We start from the raw sequence: 24,792 nt of genomic DNA, 5'->3' as shown, positions 1-24,792 counted from the left end.
AACCTGAGAGCGACGGCGAGAGTGTTCACAGTTCAAGGGTGGGGTGCTTGGGTTGGAGGACCGCAGGCAACCAGCAGGCAACTGTGGGCAGGCATGTCACTTCATAAGCCCGGGAGTGTGGATTCTTATCTACATTCCTCTACGGCTAGGTGGTGAACAAGAGCCCTCCTCTCCTCTCTCTTCTTGGTTCTTCCTATGGGCAATGCAACAGCCTCAAAGGTTTTGGGGATTTATAGTGAAAATTTCTATTCATTAACCAAATCTTGCCTATCCATTGAAGAGGAACGATTATTGCCACTATGAACATGCTCAAGACAAAAACCACACAAGAAAAGTCCACATACTGCTTTGACTACCTTTTAGCTCTCCACGTACTACTTTTGAGTAGTCACATGATTTCTTTTGAGTAGTCACACGATTGCTTTTTAGTAGTCACATGATTACTTTTTAATGGACAGGAATGTTTTTTTGAAGTTTCTACAATGTTTTCACACTGCTTGTAACCTGAATCTTTAGTACCTTTAATAGTCCAATAGTACCTTTAATAGTCCACTAGTGCTTTGGTAGCCTTTTAACAATCCATATATTTCTTTTTCAATCTGTGTGCGCTGCTTTTTACTACTTTCAACCAATTCACATGCTGCTTTTTGTAGTCCTGCTAGTTGCCTTCTACTACTTTCATCATATGTTGCATAAACCCTTTGTCTGCTATACGAGTTCTTCATAGTAGCAGATTTACGGGAGATCTTGACCTACAATAGTATATACAAAATAATATGCAACTTAATTCATCTTTTTAACAGTTGTCGCTATGTTAAAAGAGTCCATGGGGCCGCAACTCTAAACCGTTATATGCTTATTAAAGTAGACTCCAGAAGCATGCTGGAGCATCAAACAATAAATGATTGGAAGTTTGAACAGAGGTGGGTACTAGCACATGTTAAATACTTGAAGTCAGAAACTTCTAGTGACACTTTCCTGCAGACTTTATAGATGACATAGAGTTTCCCACAAAACGGAAAGCAATCTCAATCGGCATGTCAGTTCACAAAAGTTGTGATATTACTCTTGACATCATCAATGAGCCCTTCCAAGTGTATCCTGTCTGCTATGTGAAGACCTTTCCATTGCCCACCCTTGCTATTGATCTCTGAGGTGCTGCCGGTTTCCTTTACATGACTTTAATGACATTGGCAGGAACTAATGCAAAAAAGTGATTCGAATCTCTATGGTCTCGCTCAAGCTGAATTACAGCGCTTTTCCAAGCAAGAAAGAACATTTTTCTGATTTAATTCAAAAAAGTATTGGTGAACAGCCAACTTTTTGTAATCATTGCTGATAAATCTTAAACATGGGCCTTAGCACAATTAGATTCATTTTAGCTTAGCCCACTTGATATATACATCTTGAATGCTAAGCTGTATGAAGGCTTACTAGTCTGACAGCCATGGATTTTCCTCGGGATCCATTTCTGCAAGCCTGCCAAGCCTACTATTCTCATCGTTTTCTTTGTCCTGCTGATTGAAAATATAATCCTCTACATCATAAGAACCGATTTGTTCTTGGCCTGCATCCTCCTTACCTTCAAATTCACTAAAAAAATTCACACGTTGCTCTTTGTCCTGTCCATGTGCATAGGGATGTACTCCACTCGTTTCTTGCAGATCTTTCAAACTATGCTTTGCCTTCGCTGTCTGACAAATACATGCAGAAGGATTTTCAAAGAACTGTCCACTTCCAGGCCTCATTTCATTTGGTTCTCCCATAAAGCCCTTCTGCAATTTCCGCAATCTTGATGCGAAAGCATTCCATGTCATATTTGGCTTAGCTAAAAAGAGAGACCCCAGCTTCTTTGCATTTGACCGAATTGTGCGTTTATGGCCAAAGTAGCGCCTGTCCATTCAGAAGTCCTTAGATAACATGCACAAGTGAATGGTATGAAAAGTTTGCACACAAATCTTGTACGTGTGTGTGTGTGTGAGATAGAGAGAGAGAATGAGAGAGAGAGAGAGAGAGAGAGAGAGAGAGAGCCATTCCATTTAGATGACCTGGTCACCTTGTGTTTTGCAGGGAAAATTGGGGACAAATAAAAAACCTCTATTTTCTCTTTTGTGGCAAGGTGATTTGGGTCAAATCAATTTCGGGGAAAAACAATCTGGTAAGGCTGATTGATTGGGGGAAATTGATTTGGGGCAAAATAGATTTGGGCTACCATTGATTTGGCACACATGTTTTGGGAAAACCTAATCGAAAAGTATGAATTAATGGGGAAGCTAATCAACTCAGGAAAAATCCATTTGGCCACAAATCGTTTTGGAGGAAGGGGGAGCACAGCCCACAAAAAGTGGCAGCGAGCAGCAAACCGGCAGGATGAGCAGCAAAAGGGGCAAGGGATGGACAGCGTGGCCAGGAAACGGGCAAGAAGCAGGCAGCGTGGGCAAGAAAGGGAAGCACAGGGCAGGCAGCGCACGCACGCACAGAGAGAGAGAGAGAGAGAGAGAGCACCTGCGGCCTGCAAGCATACGTGCCATATTGCCGTTATTATTTGTGACAAAAACATCGCTCTCATCGCATACAATGAAGTCGATAGCTGCCATGCGTGAAGAGTAAGCAGAAAATGGATGCAAGTCTTCTTCAGTTGCCAGTGCATCTTTGCTATAAAAGTTTGGAAACATTTCTTTCAGAGGAGCCAAAGTGTTCTCGCCACCATAGACCTCCCCTGATGCAACATAGAGGTAGGAATCACCACCAAATCCCAATGCATGTAGCATAAATCCAACCTCCTCAGGGGTGAGAGGACACCTCCCATTTCGCCGCTCCCTATCCGGATTTCGATGCTAGCAATGCCAAAAATATATCCTTTAACGAGAGGAACAGGTTGAATAACAACAAGTGCATGGCATTGAAACTAGTCTTACATGTATTGTCTTCCATCGTTTACGAAGCCGCCCTAGTTCCTTAATTTCCTTTTCCCCACCTCCATAATAGCAGCCCGAAAAGGCCAGCATGTCAGGCTCAAATCTGCAAATTCAAGGTATAACACAAAACACTATTAACATCGAACATTGTCAAAGAAAAGCATACACAGAATGATTTGATATGATTTCTTACAGTCCACACCATGTGGTGCCACATGGAAGGCACCCACCATGCCACATGGCACCACAAGGAAAACCCTACCATGCCACATGCCACACCATGTCATGTGATGCCATGTAGTGCGCCCCACCATGCCACTTAGTGCCATGTGGTAAAGCCCACCATGCCATATGGGAAAAATCACATGACAAGTGCTCCACCATGTCATGTGGAACTGCCTACCTAGCCCCACCATGCCATTTGCCACATGGATGGCCCCACCATGCCATTTGATGTCATGCAGTGGGTCCCACCAAGAACAAAAAGCACATAAAAATTAATTTCAAATTTGATTGCCATAACCCTTTAATATAAGACTCAATCCTACTGCAGCTACATGCACACCTGAGGTGGAGTGCTATATATCGACCACTCCTTTGTCTCAATCTCTCCACCAGTATGTTCCCCATAGTTTTGATAGCTTCAGTAAAATGCAGGGCATGATAATTCACCCTACACCGAAGTTTTTGCAGATCCTCATCCAATCTATTCGAAAGCCTATAATCAAATTTTGTTAAGCGAATCACCTGCAATGCATAACACAATGGCTCTTATTACAAAAAATAATAATTCAAACATGCTGAGGGACATTACACACCTCCCCTTTTTCCGGATGGGCAGGGGGTGGATGAGAGGCAGGTGATATTTTCCCTTTTCCTGGACAGGCAACATGTGTGCAATTCCCGTCATTGCAAAAAGAAGGTTCTAGTGATTTGATCAAATTGCAAACCTTGTTCTTCAGTAGAATCGGCAAAACTCTCTTCCTGTAATAATCTGGGGTACATTTTCTTGGAACACGTATTGAGAATATCTTTCCTTCCTGGATTTTCATGCTTCCAGGTAGCTCTTTTACGATTGATACATATGGCTTGAGTGCAGTAATGAACCGCTCTACGTTAAAAATGTCGCTGAAGTTGCTGCATAACCCGGTATCGTAGCATTAAATAATTTAACAATTCTACATGTGGACCAAGCATGTAAAAGAGGAGATTCATGGCAATCTTTCCTTCTATTTCAGGGCTCACATACACTTCTGCTTTTCAAGTGCAGCCATGTCACTTGTGCCCCAGGAAGTACTTTAGGAGAAATTTATTATAAATCTTGTACTCGTTAAAAGAAAAGAAAGATAGAAATGACTTCAAATTCCTCAAGCATCTCTACAAAATGACATGTAAAAAATGAAAACAAAAGATTTGGCAGTAATTACACAAAATAATGGCATGTTAAAAAATGCAGAAAGCCCATTCAAGGGTTAAGCCTCTTACAAAGAAGAGTGTACTATTAAAAAGGTGCTTCATGGTATGCCACCTAGCAATCGGTACGCATCCAAATCAGTATGGAAGAATGCGTACGTCCGGACTTGGAGATGGGTATGTCTGTCGCTTGCTATGCTGGTAGGGCGGCACATTCTTCCATACTGACTTGGAGATCGCTATGCCCTTGCCGTGCTGGTAGGGCAGCAGCTTCTGGTTACAAGTCAAGGGGTCTAACTCGCTTTGTTTTAATGAAAAAGCGTGCATTTCTAGTTCGAGGAGTTAGCAATGCTAATTTATGATGGCAAAGCATATCAATATTCAAAACTTCTCTTTCTTATCTTTTAGCACCAGAACTGTTTTGAGCCAGAAAATCTTCAATACCAACCTGCTATCCTTCCAAAAAGATGTGTGATCTAAATGAGGTACTACCAGCGTGGCATTCAAAATCCGAGCAACCACGACTGCATCAATGATCTGTTATAATAGGAACCAAGTCGCAAACATTACATCCCAAAGTATTCAAGACAACTGGAAAGCCTACTTCTAAAATCTACAACCTCTACTTGGTCAGACTATTACCCCTGTCCTTTGTTGATTCAGACCTCCACTCGCCTCAATTAACAAGTAACCATTTGATTGAGATTTGGAGATTTGTCCTGTAAAGTCCATATTGTGAATGTGATTAGTTTCATTTCAAGTTTATATACCTTCATGTATTTCAATATTATCCATGAAAGATCCTGCAATTCCATTTGTGATTGATTTAAAAAATCAAGGAAAGGCAAGTGAAGTACTAATGTCTTCCAACCTGCTTGCAGATTACTTTGCACGTCTTACGTGAAGTAAGAGGGCAACATAACTCCAATACATGAATAGCTGAGAAAAACTAGCTTATTAATATTCTATGTAATCATTTCTTTCCATCTTAAATACAGCATTTTTAACCCCCAACTCCATTGTACACGCAGGATCAGTGTAGTATGCTGGGCCTGTTTTAGTTTCAGCAGTTCCTTTCTTTTCTCATGCAGGGATCATATGTAACATTTTTTGGTCTCATAGACCCTTTGGGTCTTTTGTAGACGTTCATATAATCTATACATGTGTGTGTGTGTGTGTTGAGAGAGAGAGAGAGACTATTTGGCCCTCCCAGCTCTATTTCACATGATGGAGCCCATGCCCGGACAACAGACAGGTGGAAGAAGACATGGGAATAGAGATCATATAGTTTCCTCAAGAAAAAGCATCAGTTTTGGTCAAAAAGCAAGAAAAAGCAAAAAGTCAAACCGGGTTGACCGCGAGCGATAGATACCATTGGCAAGAGGAGACTGAGCCGGACTAAAAAGCTAAAAGCCGCTTTTCCAAAAAGCAGCTCCAAGGCCAAAAAGCAAGGCCCTGAAGTTAGAAACGCAAAGCTAAAGAACTTTGACAAAAGTTGAGTAATATTTTTTTGTCCGGGAAAAAGATCCTTCTATTAGTTACTGAAAAAAACAGCCTCGGAGGGCTAAAAACAGCTTCGGAGGGCTAGATACAGACTCGCCTCATGTCCAGGGTGGGAGTCAAGTAATCAAGAGAGGGGAAAGAGACACTTCTCCTAAGGCTAGCCGCTCTTTGAGGAGAAAGCTATCTGATTAGAGAAGAGATTAGTCACTAATAATCAAGATACCCTTTCACTAATAATCAATGATTAAGGTGTAATTAAGTATTAGAGAAGAGATAACTTGGATTTTTTTTTTGAAGATAGCCACTTAACAAACGTAAAAGTATCCCAGGAAACTTTTATGTCCTATTACCAAACTAGTGCTAAGGACCAGGGGTATTACTAGTTGAGCACATTGCCGATGGTGAGCGTAGAGATAGCAGTGAAGCATTTTACAAACTATTCTTGAGTGTAAATAGCAGTGAAGCATGGCGTAGACTACCTGAACATCAGCAGTCCACACCTATCACCGACCCTCATCTATGGACAGGCCCTCAATCACGTCCGAACGGCGAGCCCCCTGCACCCCCTCTTCCTGCCTCCCCTCGACCCACCTCAGCCACCATTTTCACCATCTGCACTGTTACCAAGGCCATAGCAAACTCCAGAATAGCAAAGCTAAGTAAGGATCATGAGATTACTAGCTGGTCACATTGCTCATGGTTGTGATGCCTTAGCAGATATGTACAACAAAACCCTCTACCACGGTTTTCCCCTTCATGGTCTAGTAACACCATCACCCCTATCCTTAAGGCCAGGGTTCCCTTGGATCCCAATAACTACAGGATTGGTCACATTTTGGCCGATTATATGGATCTGTACTGGAGTCAAAGATTAATTCACTGCAGAGAGACATTCCATGCTAGACCACATCTTCACACAAGAACTATTATTGAGAAGGCCCGACCACAGAGGCAGTGTGTTTATTGTTGCTTGTGGATTTCCACAAAGCATTTGATAATTTACCTCAAGCCTGCCTTTTTAACGACCTTGGGAGCTGGGTCTACCTTGAGGGATCATATCTCTATATGAGTACGTTCAGCTGAGGTCATTAGCACAATTGGGTGAAGCAAGAAGGCTCTACATAGATGAGATATCCGACTTTATCAATAGGTTAGGTGGCACAGGCTCATTACTTGCACACTGCCCCCAGAGATCCGGATCCCCCACCCGACAAGTTGCAGATCCAGGGCGTACTTCAGAGACAAGGACCACAGTTTCGTCACAGCCCTGCATTTTATCACGGAGGAGGATGGTACTATTGGATGAATATATCACATGGCTGGTTGGGTAGATCACATTGTACATGTAGGACTCCTGTAGTACGTGGGTCCTATTCTTTGGGTAGCTAGTTTTCTTCCTTTCATGTTTTGTAGCATACAATTACCCACAGATCACATGTATTAATTTTGGTCTCATACACCCTTTGCATGCGTCTTTCATAGATGTTTAAAAAATATATCTTTCTTTTTATGCAAATGACATAATGCTCCATTTCAGACTCGAGAAAGGGATTGCAGAGACATTTGGAAGCCTACAGGCCTTTTGTGAGTAGTGGGACATACAGTAAACCTTGGCAAGACCAAGGCCAAGGTTTTTAACACCTCCCGTCTCAGGCATCATTTCACATATGCACAAGGCACCGTTGAGATAACCTCAACCTATGTAATACTTGGAGTTACCTTTACTCACCTGATTTTCAAATTTCACCATGTGTCCACCCACCCAGGCAGATTGGAGAGGGGATATGCTCCATTGGCCCTCCTTAGAGAGTGCTTCCAGGCACACTTGCAGGCTATTTGACACCTTAGCGACTCCAGCGGTGATGTATAGGACTCCTTTTTGGGGGTCAGATCTTGGAGCCAAGGATTGGAGGAAGTTTGAGAGGCTTTAGATTATGATGCTTCCGCATGCTTTGGAGTAAACCCTCTCTATCGTACCCCATGATACTAGTAGAGTTTGGATCAGCACGCTTCGCAGTAGACACACTCTTCCCGCTGACTGTGACATTCATGCACCACGTCTACAGCCTTGAACAGACAAACTCCTGAGGATTGCATTGGTGGAGTCATCTCGGCGACTTGCAGCAGAGGCATGACGGGGGGTAGTATGCCAAGGTTTATTGGTGTTTTCTCTCACAGAGGCTTCATATAGATCGCCTGCCACACTTCCAGTAGAGCTTGGATGCACCCTTCATCTCATCTCACCCATCAAGAGGTGAACCCATCCGTTACAACCTTCTCAACCTACACACCCACACCACATGGTTCGCACCTTTGGAGCTACAGCAGCTAACCAGCCAATCGAGCCAAAAGTAGAGAGAAAAGCATCCTCTAGATTGTTGCTGCAAAAATTGCAGTAATCACTTCGCTTCCGGCCTTGGCAGTAAGTGTAAATTGCTGTTGATCTATTTATGCTCCTTTCAATCAACAATTTAAGTATCAGTAGAGCTGGGAATGGTTATGTTATGTTAAGAGTCCTGTTGTCTCGCTATTTTTCATGAGTGATTGCCCTACAGCATGATCTGTGTTGTCTGGAGAAGGTTTTGCTCAAAGATAGAAACAGTTTTTTAACAAATAATGTCATGTGCACACACATGGACATGGCTAATCTCAAGGCTAACCCCTGAAGTCACCAGCAGATAAACAGTAGTCTAGGGCAGTAGCAAGCCATTGGCAGGCACCAGAAGGCATCCCGTTGGACCAGGACCACGTTGGCCAGGCATAGAAGGTGGTTTACCTCAGGTCGGCAGCATATATGCTTTTTGTGTCCAGGGAGCTGGCCGACCAGCAGTTGGCCAGTTGGCATGGCTTCCAAGAGCCTATAAAAGACAAGGCATTGCTTCATTCTTGGCATCTGATCCCATTTTTGGGGCAGGTCAAGAGTCAAGCCATTAGAGGCCTTAGGTTACCTTTTTGGAAGAAAAAAAAGGCACAGATTTGTAGAAACACTTTGACATCTTTTTGTACCATATAATATACTGAAATACAGTTTTCTCTCTCTCTCTCTCTCTCTCTCTCTCTCTCTCTCTCTCTCTCTCTCTCTCTCTCTGTCTAGGCTCAGCAAAGCTAAGTGCTGAAGGTGTCCAAGGAAGGTGCACAAGTCCAAGGAGAGCAACACAGCCAAGGTAGAAATCCATGGGGCTGGTCAGTGTTAGCAAAACCCAAGGGAATGGCAGCCCTGAGGACCGGATGCCATTTGGGTCATTCTAAGGAAGGCTCTCGGGAAAACGGTTCTAAGGGATGATGACAATCATCCAAGGAGTGGGGCAGGGATGCCAAGATCAACCTAGGGAAGGAGACAATCATACTGTTCAGGGATAAGGGGGACAAAGAGGAACTGATGCACATATCTCAACACCAAATTTGGAGTGGAAACAACAACATGGCAAGGTTTTCGGTGAAAAGGTTGCTAGGAAGGAACGATGACAAGTTTGGAAGTCCCTGAGGAGACAAGGGATGATGACAGTCATCCATGGTCAAATGTTGGAATCCCGTCATCAAGTTTAGCAGGAGGGGATGTCATGTGGACACACATGGACATGGCTAATCTCAAGGCTAATCCCTGAAGTCGGCAGCATATAAACAGTAGTCTAGGGCAGTAGGGCAAGCCTCAAGGCATCCCGTTGGACTAGGACCATTGGACTAGGACCATGTCGGCCAGGCAAAGTAGGTGGTTTACCTCAGGTCGGCAGCATTTATGCTTTTTGTGTCCAATGGAGCCGGCCGACCAGCAGTCTATGGCTTCCAAGAGCCTATAAAAGGCAAGGCATTGCTTCATTCTTGGCATCTCATCCCATTCTTGGGGCATGTCAAAAGTCACTCCATTAGAGGTCTTAGATTACCTTTTCTGGAAGGCCAAAGGCCACATAATCTGTACAGTCATTTTGACACCTTTTAGTACCATATAATATAGCTTTCTCTCTGTATTTGTTGGTGTCTTGCATCAAGGTTCCTATTAAGCTTACTTGAGGCTGAAAGAAGGTACACACTTCCTATTCAGCCCTAAGTAACCTTAATATCACATGTGGAAGCTCTGTGTACCTTCTTTCAGCCCTAAGTAAGCTTAATATCACATGCGGAATTTCTATTTCCTATTCAGCCCTAAGTAACCTTAATATCACATGTGGAAGCTCTGTGTACCTTCTTTCAGCCCTAAGTAAGCTTAATATCACATGCGGAATTTCTATGTATCTTCTTTCAGCGCCAAGTAAGGTGAATAGGAACCTTGATGCAAGACACCAACAAAGACACAGAGAGAGAGAGAGAGGTGTATTTTCAGTATATATTATGGTACAAAATAATGTCAAAATGACTGTACAGATTCTGTGGCCTTTGGCCTTCCAAAAAAGGTAACCTAAGACCTTTAATGGACTGCCTCTTGACCTGCTCCAAGAATGGGTTCAGATGCCAAGAATGAAGCAATGCCTTGCCTTTTATAGGCTCTTGGAAGCCATGCCAACTGGCCAAATCCTGGTCGGCCGGCTCCATTGGACACAAAAAGCATAAATGCTGCCAAAGTGAGGTAAACCACCTGCTATGCCTGGCCGACGTGGTCCTCATGCAACGGGATGCCTTCCAGTACTGCTCTAGACTACTGTTTATGTAACTCGCGGCGCCCGGGGGACTAGGGCCTTTGACACACTTGTTGATACCTATTAAAACACTTAAACATGGCCACAGTCTTAACACATATCCATCATCACTTTGCATAAAACATAAAAGCTGGACAAAACATCCACAAATGCTGAAAATGAAGCTTGCATGTGTGACACCACATAGAGGCCGGAATGGACCGACCCCCCCCCCCCCCCCCCCCCCCCCCCCCTTGGAGTATTTTATTACCCAAGGAGATTAATATCATGTACAAGCTTTGAGGGCCTTACTCTCCCCACAGGAGATGCTGGATTATCCATATACAAATGCCATAACACAGCCCAACACAAGGCAACCAAGCCGGAACATAGGCTGTAGAAATGCCGAGCCAATAATATAATCCATATACCTCCGTGTGGGTACTGATTCTTCCCCAAAAACCACGGGTCTTCATGCAATAGAGCTGGTACAGCAAGTACAACTCTCCATTCAGTCGGTACAACAAGTACAATGGCTGGTACAACCGATACAACAAGTACGGTGGCTGGTACAGCCGATACGATGGCTGGTACAGCCGGTACAACAAGTACAAATGCTGGTACAGTATGTACAATGACTAGTACAGTAGGTACACTGGCTTTAGTATTTCTTTGCGATGGAAGCCTCCAAAACAGTCCCCACCAACAGCCGGTATTCTTCATGGGCAGCCTTCAAGAGAGAGAGAAAGAGAGTAGCCATCATTAGGCAGCCTGTAACGGTGGTAGAGGCTAGTGTGCAGCAAGAGAGCCTCTATTAATGAAGAGAGAGGGCTCCAATTTATAGATTTGGGCCTCCCATGAGCTAAAATAGCAAGAGAAGGCTACAATGACAAGTGGAGAGCCACACAATAGCTGAAGTGACAAGTGTGAGGCCACTTGTCTCACTTTGATCCACTTTCTAACAAGTGTCAGGCCACTTGTCTCACTTTGGTCCACTTTCTTGCCACATGTCCCAATCTAAGAGATGGGTCTAAAAATATCCCAACTGGTAGACATTCTGTCATAGGCACTTTGCCAACTCTTGGTATCTGCTCAATTCCAGATGTAATGACGCGAACAGAATTTCCATCGGAGTCGGGCCAAAAAAAGCAACTCTCCTAAATTTTAGGAATGTGGTCCTTTGTATTCTAGGATAATCCCCCATTCCCAAAGCTTGTACTTTCCAAATATTTAGACATCCTGGAGTCCACCAGACCCCTTTCATACTGGGAAATGTCCAGGCTGGTGACAGTTTATTTGCTGCTAACTTCAGGGATTAGCCTTGAGATTAGCCATGTCCACGTGTGTGCACATGACAGATAAAAAATTATAAGGTCTCAAAGTGGTTCCATCATTGCTGCAATCATTTTATGTTGAAATACAATCATATGTTTCTCATGCCATCTCTACCTTACACTCCCCTCTATACTTATTTCAAAAATGTACAAAACCAGCTTGAAGTTCAGCAAGTAATTACTTGGATCACTGCAACCATAGTAGTATTTAGACAACTTAGAAGCCCATATGCTGTCTGATGATGTTCGTGTCATTGCCTAAAACAACCACCCACAAGATTAACACTAGATGGAGACAGACTATGCAAAATTAGCCTGGGAGCCTGCTTAGATAAAGGCAGAAAGTATGCCTACACTGATTGCAATGTCAAAACTTGTGACAATAATTTCTTACCAAATCATCCACTCTATTAGTGGCGTTGATGTGTTCAGCAGCAGGCTCCTCCTGCTAAGATCAACCAACACAAACTTCAATGACAACCCATAAATAGTGCTTGATAAAATTGCATTGATAGAGAGAAGATAAGCATGACATGTGCACCAAGACCGATCACACTTCCAAATCCAAATGCTTCAAGGTCTATTTAAAACTAAATTGAGTGATGGAGAGTTGGTGCATTTTTCTCTCAAAGTTCTCAAATCCTATGATGCATCCTTTCTTTTAGAGCTTTGTGAGTGGCATTTTGTGATAACTGCTCTTTTTTGCAATGGTTGTGAATAGTGACATATATGTAACTCAATGACTCAATGCATGGAACACAAGAATGCACGACTTGTTTTATTTATTTATAGATGTGCATGACATCATCGTGCAAACTAATGTAGCTTGTTTTAAAACTTTTTACTAAATTAATTTTGAAGTCCCATAAAGCACCATTAGTCTCTTCAGCACTTGTATGGTGGTGTCAGAATGAGCAGCGGAAATGAGACAAAAACAGAGCAGAACAGAAATGCAGAAGAGCTGGAGAGAGAAGTGCTGTATAAACTCTACTATATACACACGATCCAGTATAAGGCAAGTAGGGGGGCAAGGCCCAAACAATATATGGGCTGGGGCTGCTGGTTGGCCACTGCAAAACAGGCTGACAGCACCACAAACAGCCCATGACTGGGAAAATAACCAGTCCACCAGCATATGAACAACTCGTCCAACAAATAATGAGTCGGCCAGCAAAAAAATAGTGGGCCCCACCTGAGCAGCCAAACCTACCGGCTGACAAGGAAAAGACAGCATTGTAACCCCAGTGGGGCGTGTAGTGACAGACTCAACCACATGTCCAAGAGATAAAGATATAGAGAGAGAAGGAAATAGGGATCTTGCACAACAAACCACACTGAGCGGGGAACAAGCCCCGACCCCTTTCAAGAATTTATTCAAGAACAATCCACGGGCACGCTGGCCCTCAAGGATCAATACAATCAATGAATACAAAACAAACAGATATACCAATGTAGGATACCCAAGTCGATGTTGAGGCACAAGATCTTACACCACAGGGGTGACCCACAAGTATCTCTCACCGGGCTAGTACCAGATCCAAATCCAAGTCCAAGTCCAAGACCAAGACCAGGTCCAAGTCCAAGTCCAAGACCAAGTCCAAGTCCAAGTCCAAGACCAAGTCGAGATCCAAATCCAAGTCCAGGTCCAGGAAAAGCTCTTTCTGGCAAAGAAAACTGATATAAAACCTGTTTTAATGGTTTTCGGGTGGTAAAAACCTCCAAAAAAACAGTTTTCAGGGTTTTGGAGCAGTTTTAGGGTTTCTTAAATTTTCGGTCCGTACATAGCAGAGTTTCGTACATGTCCGTACAATTCCGTGTGGCCGTACGGATCTGTACAGTCGTACGGACATTTGATGGCATGGCACAACAGTTGATGGAGGCACTCTGAGAATCAACGGGCAGCAATGAAAATTCCATGATTTGGTTCATGATCAAGTAGATGATGATGGAGAAGATCTCCATGCTTCAACGAAGGTGGCAACGCGGTGAAGAGGTTCTTCTTCAACTTGATGCTCAAGAAAGGCTCAAGCTTCTTTTATACATGGGAAAGCCTTGCTTTTTGCCAAAAAGTGATGCTTTTGCTTTGCTTTTGCCTTTTACTTTGCTTTTGGTCTTTTTAAGAGTAAAAAATTACTCAACTTTAGTCAAAAGTTCTTGTTTTGCTTTTCTAGCTTCAAGGCCTTGCATTTTGGCCCTGGAGCTGCTTTTTGAAAAAGCAGCTTTTAGCTTTTTGGTCCGGCTCAATCTCCTCTTTCCAATGGTGCCCTTGGCTTGCGGTCAACCTTGTTTGACTTTTTTATTTTTCTTGCTTTTCGACCATGAATGGTGCTTTTTCTTAATCAAACCTTATGGACCCTGTCCCCATGTCTTCTTCCACCTGTTTGGTGTCCGGACACGGGCTTCATCATGTGAAATAGAGTTAGGAGGGCCAATAGTTACATTCTCTCCCTCTTATATCGCAATTGTCCTCAATTGCGGACTGCAAGGATTCCAAGCACATCCTTATGTTCCATGTATATCCATGTGTTCCAAGTACATCATATACCTCCATATGTTTCAAGGTACTAGCGCCATCTGGTGAGCTTATGCATCTGGTCTTTTCCCATATCTGTGGTCTCATCTGCTCATCTGGCAACATCTCAATGCCTTTTTTTCTTTGACCGATATACTTATTCTTGATGGTACATCTTCATGGCCTGTCGTATGTGTTGGATATAATAAATGCATACTTACCTTCTTAAAAACTAGACAGAAGCTAGTCAACAAACAAGTATGCATCTTTCGCGTCTACTAGTGGACTATCACATGCCATAAATCCAAGAATTGTCCACACATCAAAAACAGCACACAAAGTCAAAGAAACTCAAACAATCATCAGTATATAGTACACAAGTAATGATCCTCTTGTTCATTGATTATCCTGTCTGGTTTCATCGAAAACCGTGCTGAGCTATTTGGCTCCCGAGGGACACCACTCAGACTATCGGTCAAGGCCATCTAGTCACTAGGACCGCCTGAGAATTTATTAAGTCATCTCGGCCATCTGGTCACATTGACTGCAAGACTATGAAATCCAATCCAGTCATCTGGGCCATCTGGTCGCAATGACCGCTCAACTGCGAAATCCAATATAGTCATCTGGGCCATCTAGTCGCAATGACCGCCCAACTGCGAAGTCCAATACAATCATCTCGGCCATGTGGTTTTGCAATGACCGCCCAACTGCGAAGTCCAATACAATCATCTCGGCCATGTGGTTGCAATGACCGCCCGACTGCGAAATCCAAGATATCTGGCATCGCTGCCGTCAATGGGTCATCTGGCATCGTTGCCTCCCATATACAAAACTTGCTCCTTGGACTATCGAGCATCGTTGCCACCCAAACTAGAGCATGCCCAAGTAACCATTATATAAGCAGAATAATGGTCAATTCCAATTCAATATATATATATATACAATGAAGAGAGCTAGAAGCACAATCCCTCCCTCTTAAATCTGTCTTGATCACAAGACGTTCAAGCCTACACTTCAAATACATTGGGACCAATTGCTTCCTTATAAGCTTGAAGAATATCTGGATAGTCCTTGAAGTACTCTTTTGGCATCCATTTCATATCCATAAGCGAATAATTCTTAAACTTCAAGAGGAATTTCCTAACCAGTCTTTCCTCTTTTTCTCACGCAATGGAATACAATCTATTCCTGCTACAAGATGTTCTTCCACTTTTGGTGGATCCTCCAAAACAAGTTCCTCTGGGGGTATTCCTACATATGGCTTCAATAAGCTAACATGGAAGGCATTATGTATGCTCCAATGATCTGGAAGGCCCAATCAATAGCATAGATCGTTGATCTTCTTGGTAAGGTCCATAGTATCAAGGGGCAAGCTTGGGTTCCTTGTGCTCCTTAGCTTTAGACTTTCTAAGTCTGGCTTTTGCAAATCACAATAAAACCCAATTCCCTTCTTCAAAGGTAACCTTCCTTCTGTGCTTATCTGCACCTTTCTTTTGCTTGGCTTGAGGTGTCTCAATAGCCCTTCGAACTTGTGCAAGGCTGTATCCAAATCTCAAACAAACTCGTCCGCATGCAAGATCTCTTCCTTGGTCTTTAGAATAGGCAATAACAATGGTTGCCATAAATAATCTCAAAAGGAGCTTTTCTTGTAGAGGAGTGAATGGTGTTATTATAAGCAAACTCAACCAATGGCAAGTACTTCTTCCATTGTTCCTTTGCTTCGAGAGCATAACACTTTCGCATATCCAAAATATTGAGGTTTGCAATCTCACTTTATCCATTGTTTGAGGATGATAAGGTCCTCATGTTGTCAAAAAGAGCTCTCCAAAAGAAGCTAGTAGTCCGAGGATCTCTATCCCCTACAATGGATTTGGGTATCCATAATGTTTGAAAACCTGCCAAATAAACAATCTCGCTATATGCTCTGTGTGGATAGTCTTCTTCACAGGATAAAGTGGGCTTGCTTACCGAATCTATTAATAATAGTCCATATTTCATCATTCCCAAATCTTGACTTTGGCAATCCAAAGATAAAATCCATAGCAATGTTCTCGAGCATTCAATGGGTGCAATAGTCCTGCTAGTGTTTGTCGATCAAACTTGACCTTCTGACAAACCAAACATTCTCGAATCATAAAGTTCAATGTCCTTTCTCATAGTAGGCCAATAGACGTAGCTCTCCAAAGCTTGAAGTGTAGTCAAGGTGTCTCTATGCCCCATGTAGGAAGGAGTATGTCACTCTTCCATTACTTTGACCTCAATTCCTTGTGTCACACATAACGTGGGTTTCCATCGTAGGAAAACCCTGCTTGATGACATAAAAAGTCACTAAATCTCTATTCAGCAATCTATTCCAAAACATCTTTCAAATCCTCCTTGGTAGCATAAGGATCCTTCATCAAAATGAAATCCATAGAAACTGCATAAGTCATGGGCCTTTATGATAGCGCATCTGCTAGTTTGTTGTCTTTGACATTCATAGGCCACAACATGGCCCACTTGGTTCAAGACTGCTCCAATGCAATTTCATCATGTTCAACCACAAAAAGGTCTAGAATACCCAACACCAGTCCTTTGCTAGCATAAAGTCTCAATGCTTCAAAAAAGGTTATGTTTCAGCTTTGGTCCGCAAAGATTCCACAGCTTTCTTTGTCGAAACATGCAATGGGCTAAGCACCACTGCAAACCACTCATCGAACTTTCTAGCATGATGTCAATCTGATAATCCTTCCAAAATGGTGGCTCTAGATCCTTCTGAAATGGTGACCCCCTTTTGGCACAAAGATAGGCTTTGACAGCTTCAACTCCTTCGGCTTGGTGGCTCTTTCCCTGATGAATTCTTCAAACATTTGAGCCCTTCTTTGGTCATGTTCCCTCTTGGTTCTCCAAGCAAGGGATTCTTCGTCTCTGAGAAATCACCTGAACTGCTGAAAGTCATGGTGCTCTTCTGATAACATGGCCGCAGTCTCATGAGTAATGGATCGACGACCTTGGTTCCCATTATGAAGTCTTGGATTAGCCTGATAGTTGTTCCCTTCATTAGGCCATTGGTATCCCTCTTCTCTCGACATGGCTGTGTCACCCCAAGAAAGTTTCTTCAAGAGAAATCCTGCTCTGATAGCACTGGAAGTCTAGCGGGGCGTGCAGGACAGACTCAACCACGTGTCCAAGAGATAAAGATATAGAGAGAGAGGGGAGAAAGAGAGAAGGGAACAGGGATCTTGCAAAATACACCACACCGAGCGGGGAACAGGCCCCACCCCCTTTTAGGAATTTATTCAGGAACAATCTACGGGCACACTGGCCAAGATCAATACAATCAATGAATACAAAACAAACAGATATGCCGATGTAGGATATCAAGTCGATGTCGATGTCGATGTCGATGTCGAGGCACAAGATCTCTGATGCCGGGCACACCACAGACATGACCCACAAGTATCTCTCATCGGGCTAGTACCAGAACTAAATCCAAGTCCAAGTCCAAGTCCAGATCCAAGTCCAACTCCTAATCCAAGTCCAAGTCCAAGTCCAAGACCAGGTCCAAGTCCAAGACCAAGTCCAAGTCCAAGTCAAGGGTTCAAATCCAAGTTCAAGTCCAAGTCCAATTCCCATGAGTAATCTCCACAACTCCTATAGCCTTGGCGATGAAGAAAACCATGGAAAAGCTTTTTCTGGCGAGAAAATTGATGTAAAACCCGTTTTATTGGTTTTCGGGCGATAAAAACCTCCAAAAAGCACTTTTTAGGATTTCTGGAGTAGTTTTAGGGTTTTTGAAATTTTTAGGGTTTCTGAAATTTTTTGTCCATACATCTCCGTACAGTAGTGTGCATGTCCGTACAGTTCTGTACAGATCCGTACAGTCATATGGACAAGTGATGGCGTGACACAACAATTGATGTAGGCACTCTGAATCAACGGCCAGCGATGAAAAGTTCCATGATTTGGGTCATGATCAAGTAGATAATGATGGAGAAGATGATCTCCATGCTTCAACGAAGATGGCAACGCGATGAAGAGGTTCTTCTTCAACTGGATGCTCAAGAGAGGCTCATGCTTCTTTTATACTTGTGGGAAGCCTTGCTTTTTGCCAAAAAGTGATGCTTTTGGCTTTTACTTTGCTTTTGGTCTTTTTAATAGTAACATATTACTCGACTTTAGTCAAAAGTTCTTGTTTTGCTTTTCTAGCTTCAGGGCCTTGCTTTTTAGTCCTAGAGCTGTTTTTGGAAAAAGCGGCTTGTAGCTTTTTGGTCCGGCTTAGTCTCCTCTTTCCAATGGTGCCCTTGGCTCGTGGTCAACCTTGTTTGACTTTTTGCTTTTTCTTGCTTTTTGACCAAGAAAGGTGCTTTTTCTTAATCAAACCTTATGGACGCTGTCCCCATGTCTTCTTCCACTTATTTGGTGTTTGGGCATGGGTTTCATCATGTGAAATAGAGCTAGGAGGGCCAAATAGTTACAGCACCCCCACAATTGGAAAACTGGAAAAAAAATATGGACAATAGGAAAAATAGAGAAACACTCACACCGAGCGAGCACATCCACAGAACTAGCCCTCACTCCCTACTATATAATATGGTACAGACAAAAGATGACTGCTAACACCCCCTCTTAGCTCCTGGATGTGGAACCAACCCCAGTGAGCTGGAGTGTTGACGGAGCATCTGCTGAGGTAGAGGCTTCATGAAGAGGTCCGCGGCATTGACTAGCAAGATGTCACCAGCCAAAATCTTCTCACGAACAAAGTGATATTGTATCTCTACGTGCTTGGTCCGGGCATGGAAGACCAGGTTCCGAGCAATAGCTATACAACTCTGGTTGTCGCCTCCAAAACAGTCCCCAACAGCCGGTATTCTTCATGGGCAGCCTTCAAGAGAGAGAGAAAGAGAGTAGCCATCATTAGGGCAGCCTGTAACGGTGGTAGAGGCTAGTGTGTAACAAGAGAGCCTCTATTAATGAAGAGAGAGGACTCCAATTTATAGATTTGGGCCTCCCATGAGCTAAAATGGCAAGAGAAGGCTACAATGACAAGTGGAGAGCCACACAATAGCTGAAGTGACAAGTGTGAGGCCACTTGTCTCACTTTGATCCACTTTCTAACAAGTGTCAGGCTACTTGTCTCACTTTGGTCCACTTTCTTGCCATATGTCCCATTCTAAGAGATGGGTCCTTCCATAAACTCTCTCTAAAAATATCCCAACTGGTAGACATTCTGTCATAGGCACTTTGCCAACTCTTGGTATCTGCTCAATTCCAGATGTAATGACGCGAACAGAATTTCCATCGGAGTCGGGTCAAAAATAGCAACTCTCCTAAATTTTAGGAGTGTGGTCCTTTGTATTCTAGGATAATCCCCCATTCCCAAAGCTTGTACTTTCCAAATATTTAGACATCCTGGAGTCCACCAGACCCCTTTCATATTGGGAAATGTCCAGGCTGGTAGCATGGCCAGCCACTTCAGAGCCTATGAAGCAAGAGCATGAGCAATAGACAGCTTGGTCTAAGGATTTATGAATTCACAAAATTTATCTGGAAGTATGGAGTTGACTTTATGTGCACACATTTAGCACTCTTTCCATATGGATATTGTGGATTATATTATCAAGCTTACAGGCAAGCTATATGGAGATATATCTCAGGATATCTTAAGGATATGGTGACGAGATATTTCTTTTGGCTTCATGACTAACCTGGCAAAGAAAAGCTAAGTATACTTTGAGTTTGCAAAGTTAGTGCTTTTGCTATGAAGTGTTTTTGATGTTCACTAACCCTTGTACAGCTATGCAAGGAGAAAGGTGTTGTTGTTTGCCTTGAGATGGTTTCAGGGAAACATTGTTTATGGCTTCCTTTAATAGGATGAATTCTTTTCATGGCTCCCTTTATTGGGATGGATTATATCGATGGAGATTTCTTTCTTGGACGAGATTTATATAGATATTGGGCTTCACAAGCAATTTCTATGGACGAATCTCTCCGAGTTTATAAAGAACAAATCTATAAATTGGAGTCCTCTCTTCATTAATAGAGGCTCTCTTGTTACACACTAGCCTCTACCACCGTTACAGGCTGCCCTAATGATGGCTACTCTCTTTCTCTCTCTCTTGAAGGCTGCCCATGAAGAATACCGGCTGTTGGGGACTGTTTTGGAGGCTTCCATCGCCCGAAGAAATACTGAAGGCAAGGGTATTTAATCATTTATTATGATTTCTAGCCATTGTACTTGTTGTACCAACCTTTGTATCTGCTACACCAGCCATTGTACTGGCTGTACCAATCCTTGTACTTGTTGTACTTGCTGTACCACCCATTGTATCGACTGTACCAGCTTCTGTACTTGATGTACCAGCCACTGTACCTACTGTACTAGTCACTGCACATGCTGTACCAGCATTTATACTTGCTGTACCTATTGTACCAGCCACCATCCCGGCTGTACCAGCCACTGTACCTGCTGTACCAGCCATTGTACCTGCTGTACCGGCTGAATGGAGAGTTGTACTTGCTGTACCAGCTCTATTGCATGAAGACCCGTGGTTTTTGGGGAAGAATCAGTACCCACACGGAGGTATATGGATTATGTTGTTGGCTCGGCATTTCTACAGCCTATGTTCCGGCTTGGTTGCCTCGTGTTGGGTTGTGTTATGGCATTTGTATATGGATAATCCGGCATCTCCCGTGGGGAGAGTAAGGCCCTCAACGCTTGTACATGATATTACTCTCCTTGGGTAATAAAATACTCCGAGGAGGGGGGGGGGGGAGGGGGGGGGTCCGCCCATTCCGGCCTCTATGCGGTGTCACACGTGCAAGCTCCATTTTCAGCATTTGTGGATGTTTTGTCCAGCTTTATGTTTTATGCAAAGTGATGATGGATATGTGTTAAGGCTGTGGCCATGTTTAAATGTTTTAATATGCGGAAAATCCTTTGCAAGTTGTGTAAATCTGCTCGCTGAAGCTCCCGCCCATCCCTGCTTGCGCTTCCTGCACACCTGCGCCCCCCGCCTACCTGCCTGCTTGTCCCCTCACGCCCCCCTCGTTCCTCGCGCCTTCTCTTGCCCCCCCCGCCTGCTGTCGCTTCTGCGCCCCCCTCCCACGCTACTCTGCCCGCCGCCCCTCCTCTTGCCCCCTCCGCCTGCTTTCGCTGCTGCGCCCCCCTCCCTCGCTGCACTGCCCACCGCCCCTCCTCGCCTTCGCGCCCCCCCCCCCCCTTCTTAGCGCCCACCTCCCCTCTGCAGCGCCTCGACCCCCCCGCCGCCAGCATTTCTCCTCCCCCCCCCTCTTGCGTGCAGCTTCCGCCCCCCCCCCCCCCCCCCCCCCCCCCCTAGGGCTTCTCCTTCGCCACTTCAACCCCCCCCCCCTCCCCTTTCTTGCTGACTTCTGCCCCCAGGGGGTTCTCCGGCCGTCGTCTTCCGCCTCTCTGTGTGCAGCTCGTTTCTTGCAGGATCTCCGCTTTCGCCTCGCCTTCGCCTTAGCTTCAGACTCTGATGGAGGCTCCTCCCACCCCGCCTTAGAGGGACTCATCCGCAGCCCCCTCGCCCGCCCCTGAGGACACCCCCATCAGGCTTTCTCTTTCGCCGGAAGAGGAAGCGAGCCTCACGGCAGAGGTGGAACGCCTCCAGGTTCATTCCACCATCTGCCGTATAGCCGGCACTCGCCCCAGCAGAGGGGAGATCCGGGATCTTCTCCAGGCCCGCCTTCTTGCAGATGTGGGCAAGATCCTAGACGTACAGCTACTGGGCCGTGGACATTATCAGATCGAGTTCGAGACCGCCCAGAGCGTGGCCAAGGTCCTTGCCATGAGTCCCCTTGACATCAGGGGTGCTCGGGCTTTCTTCAGACCTTGGCAGCATGGCTTTGACCCAGCAGAGGCTGAGCAGGGAGAGCGCCTTTTTCATGTTACAGTTTGCTTCCCTGGACTCCGCCGGGAGTATCTTCCGCTCCTCTCTCGGCTAGGAGCATTGGTGGGCTCGGTACTAGAGACTGGCCCCACAGCAGCTTCAGTGGTGGCCAGAGCAGCTGGGCTACCTTCCGTCAGAGTTTTGGTGTCTGACATCTCCTCCCTTCCGAAGGTCATTCAATGTTAGATATCCATAACGCCGCTATGGGCGTTACCACAAGAGGGGACGGCCTTGCCTCACCACCCAGCCATAGAGGAAGAATGAGGATTTCCCCTCATCCCCCAGGCTATATAGTGTGTGGCCTGCCGTCCACACTAGCCTGGCCGCCCATGACTCCGCATGGGCGTCCTCTCCCACTGAACCCCGCACATGGCCATCCGGTCTGCCGTCAGTCTCACAGGCATTACAGCCTACGTGACATTACCCCCCCCCTTAAGAAGAGTTTTCGTCCTCGAAAACAAACTGGGGAAACCTTTTGGAAATTGCACTACGGCGTTCCCAGGTAGCTACCTTCTCATCCCTATCTGTCCATTTAACAAGTACCTCCTGGTACACTTTATGTCGGGTTTGTCTGTCACGATACTGTAGAATCTTTTCAGGTTCATGTGGTATCTTTGGTGGCTATATCAAGTCCACCAAAATATCTGGAGAAACTGCGTTCTCTAACCCGTGAACTGATTTCTTCAGTTTACTGACATGGAAGACAGGATGGACTTGAGAACTCTCCAGTAACTCAAGTTTATATGCTACGTCCCCAATCTCTCAAGGATTTTAAAAGGACCACAATATCTCGGAGAAAGTTTATCACACTTTCCCGTTTTCATGGTTTCTGACTGCGTAGGAACCTTGAGGAATACAAAGTCACCTTCTGCAAAGGTCACCTTTCTACGTCCTTTATCCGCATAAGTTTTAGCGCGATCCTGAGCGCTACGAATGCTCTCATGGCGGCTCTGAGCATATCATTCATATCTTCAAGGAAATCCTTGACAGATTGAATCTTCTCCTTTTCAGGCCTACAGCCATTGGAGATCTCGGCTGGAATCCATACATTAACATGAATGGTATAAATCCAATCGCTGAATGCTTGGAGCTGTTATAAGCAAACTCCAATATGGGCAAATATTCTTCCCAATTTGATTGCTTCTTACTTACATAAGAACGCAACATATCCTCGAGTATTTGGTTAACCCTTTCTGTTTGACCATCGGACTCCGGATGATCTGCCGTACTCATACTCATAGTGTCCAAAGACTTCCCTCCAAAAATGACTGTTGAACTTTCTATCTCTATCCGACACTATATCCGCGGGCAAGCCATATAGCTTGTAGAGATGTTCAATAAAGAGTTTTGCCAACTCTGGCGTTTTTACCGTTTTCTTGGTGGCAATAAATTTTGCCATCTTGGTTAACCTATCCACCACCACCTAGACCGAGTCATTCCCTCGACTTGTCGTGGGTAAACCGGTGATGAAATCCATGGAAATGCTTTCCCATTTCCCTTGAGGAATGCTTATTGACCTGACACTTATTGCATTGCAGCACATAAGTCTGGACGTCCTTGAACAAAATAGGCCAATAAAATTGTCGTTTGACTAGTGCATAGGTCTTTTTGTATCCCGGGATGACCAGCACTTGGACTATCGTGACTTTCTCTAAGAATGCATGCTCGAAAGTCACCAATAGTTGGTACACACACCCTACCCTTGTAGAGTAAGTACCCGTCGTCAATGGAGTAGTTAGCATACTTCTCCCCCCGACGAAGTTTAGCATCATCCTTTGAAACCGTGTCGGAAAACAAAGGTGATGAAGGGCCTACGTCTGAGCTTTCCGGCTCAAAACTATACCCCGAAGACTCGGCTAGCCTCTCCGGACTAACTCTCGCTTCGCTACCCGCCGCACCTACGGCCAGTCTCTCCGGACTAGCATTACGTGCCGACGAGGGAGGTGGTCGCGTTTGTGAAGAAGTGCGTACGCGTACAACGCGCTAGACCTCTGTAAAAGATGGATCGTGCTCACATAAACCACGTAGTGATTCCAAGAACTCATTCTTGAAAACCGTAAAGCTTAACTCATTAATTTGTGGCATGCGGCTAAGCGCATCTGCCACAACATTATATTTACTCCTTTGGTAGCGAATCTGAAGATCAAACTCCTGTAGGAGCTCCACCCACCGAGCTTTCCGACCTTTCAACTCGTTTTGACTAGAAAGCCATGTCAGGCTTTCGTGATCCGTACGTACTTCAAAAGTGGCACCATATAAATAGTGTCTCCACTTTTTAAGTGCATGTACGATGGCCAGTAACTCCCGCTCGTAAGCCGAGTAGTTACGCTGAGCCCTATCTAATTTCTTGCTCTCAAATGCAACAGGGCGTCCCCTTTGCAAAAGCACGGCTCCAATGGCCTCACCACTAGCGTCTGTCTCCAAGACAAATGGCTCAGTAGGGTCAACTATAGTCAAAACAGGTGCAGCTGCTATGGCTACCTTAAGTTTTTCGAAGCTTCTTTTGTTGGTCTTCTTCCAACATATATTCTTTGTTTTTGTGCGCAACTGATCCGTTAACGGGACTACGATCTTCGCGTAGTCCTTTACATACTGTCGGTAAAACCC

General features: G+C 44.5%; 1 protein-coding gene across 3 annotated transcripts in view; it reads right to left on the bottom strand.

Annotated features, from left to right (window-relative positions):
- Nucleotides 1-830: 830 nt before the first annotated feature.
- The window catches only part of LOC147610815 (protein ROOT HAIR SPECIFIC 17-like), a 54,606-nt gene continuing 30,644 nt past the window's right edge, over nt 831-24,792 (bottom strand). The window contains exons 2-11 of one of the 3 annotated variants that reach the window (XM_086785425.1): nt 12,173-12,226; nt 11,961-12,036; nt 4,974-5,050; nt 4,780-4,868; nt 3,869-4,055; nt 3,737-3,795; nt 3,484-3,636; nt 2,919-3,021; nt 2,506-2,837; nt 831-1,893 (exon numbers count right to left, since the gene is read on the bottom strand). In XM_086785425.1, the coding sequence (XP_086641551.1) occupies nt 1,434-1,893; nt 2,506-2,837; nt 2,919-3,021; nt 3,484-3,636; nt 3,737-3,795; nt 3,869-4,055; nt 4,780-4,868; nt 4,974-5,050; nt 11,961-12,036; nt 12,173-12,226 (1,590 nt within the window). In that variant the 3' untranslated portion in view covers nt 831-1,433. Of the gene's footprint in view, nt 1,894-2,505; nt 2,838-2,918; nt 3,022-3,483; nt 3,666-3,736; nt 3,796-3,868; nt 4,056-4,779; nt 4,869-4,973; nt 5,051-11,960; nt 12,037-12,172; nt 12,227-24,792 lie in introns of all 3 variants that reach the window. The other 2 variants (XM_086785426.1, XM_086785427.1) reach the window with 2 other exon arrangements.

Source organism: Cibotium barometz, chromosome 48, assembly GCF_041138505.1.
Source record: "Cibotium barometz isolate CiBa-2024 chromosome 48, ASM4113850v1, whole genome shotgun sequence".
Lineage (NCBI taxonomy): Eukaryota > Viridiplantae > Streptophyta > Polypodiopsida > Cyatheales > Cibotiaceae > Cibotium > Cibotium barometz.
The sequence above is the reverse complement of the archived record's forward strand: the minus strand, read 5'-3'. Positions and strand labels throughout refer to the sequence as shown.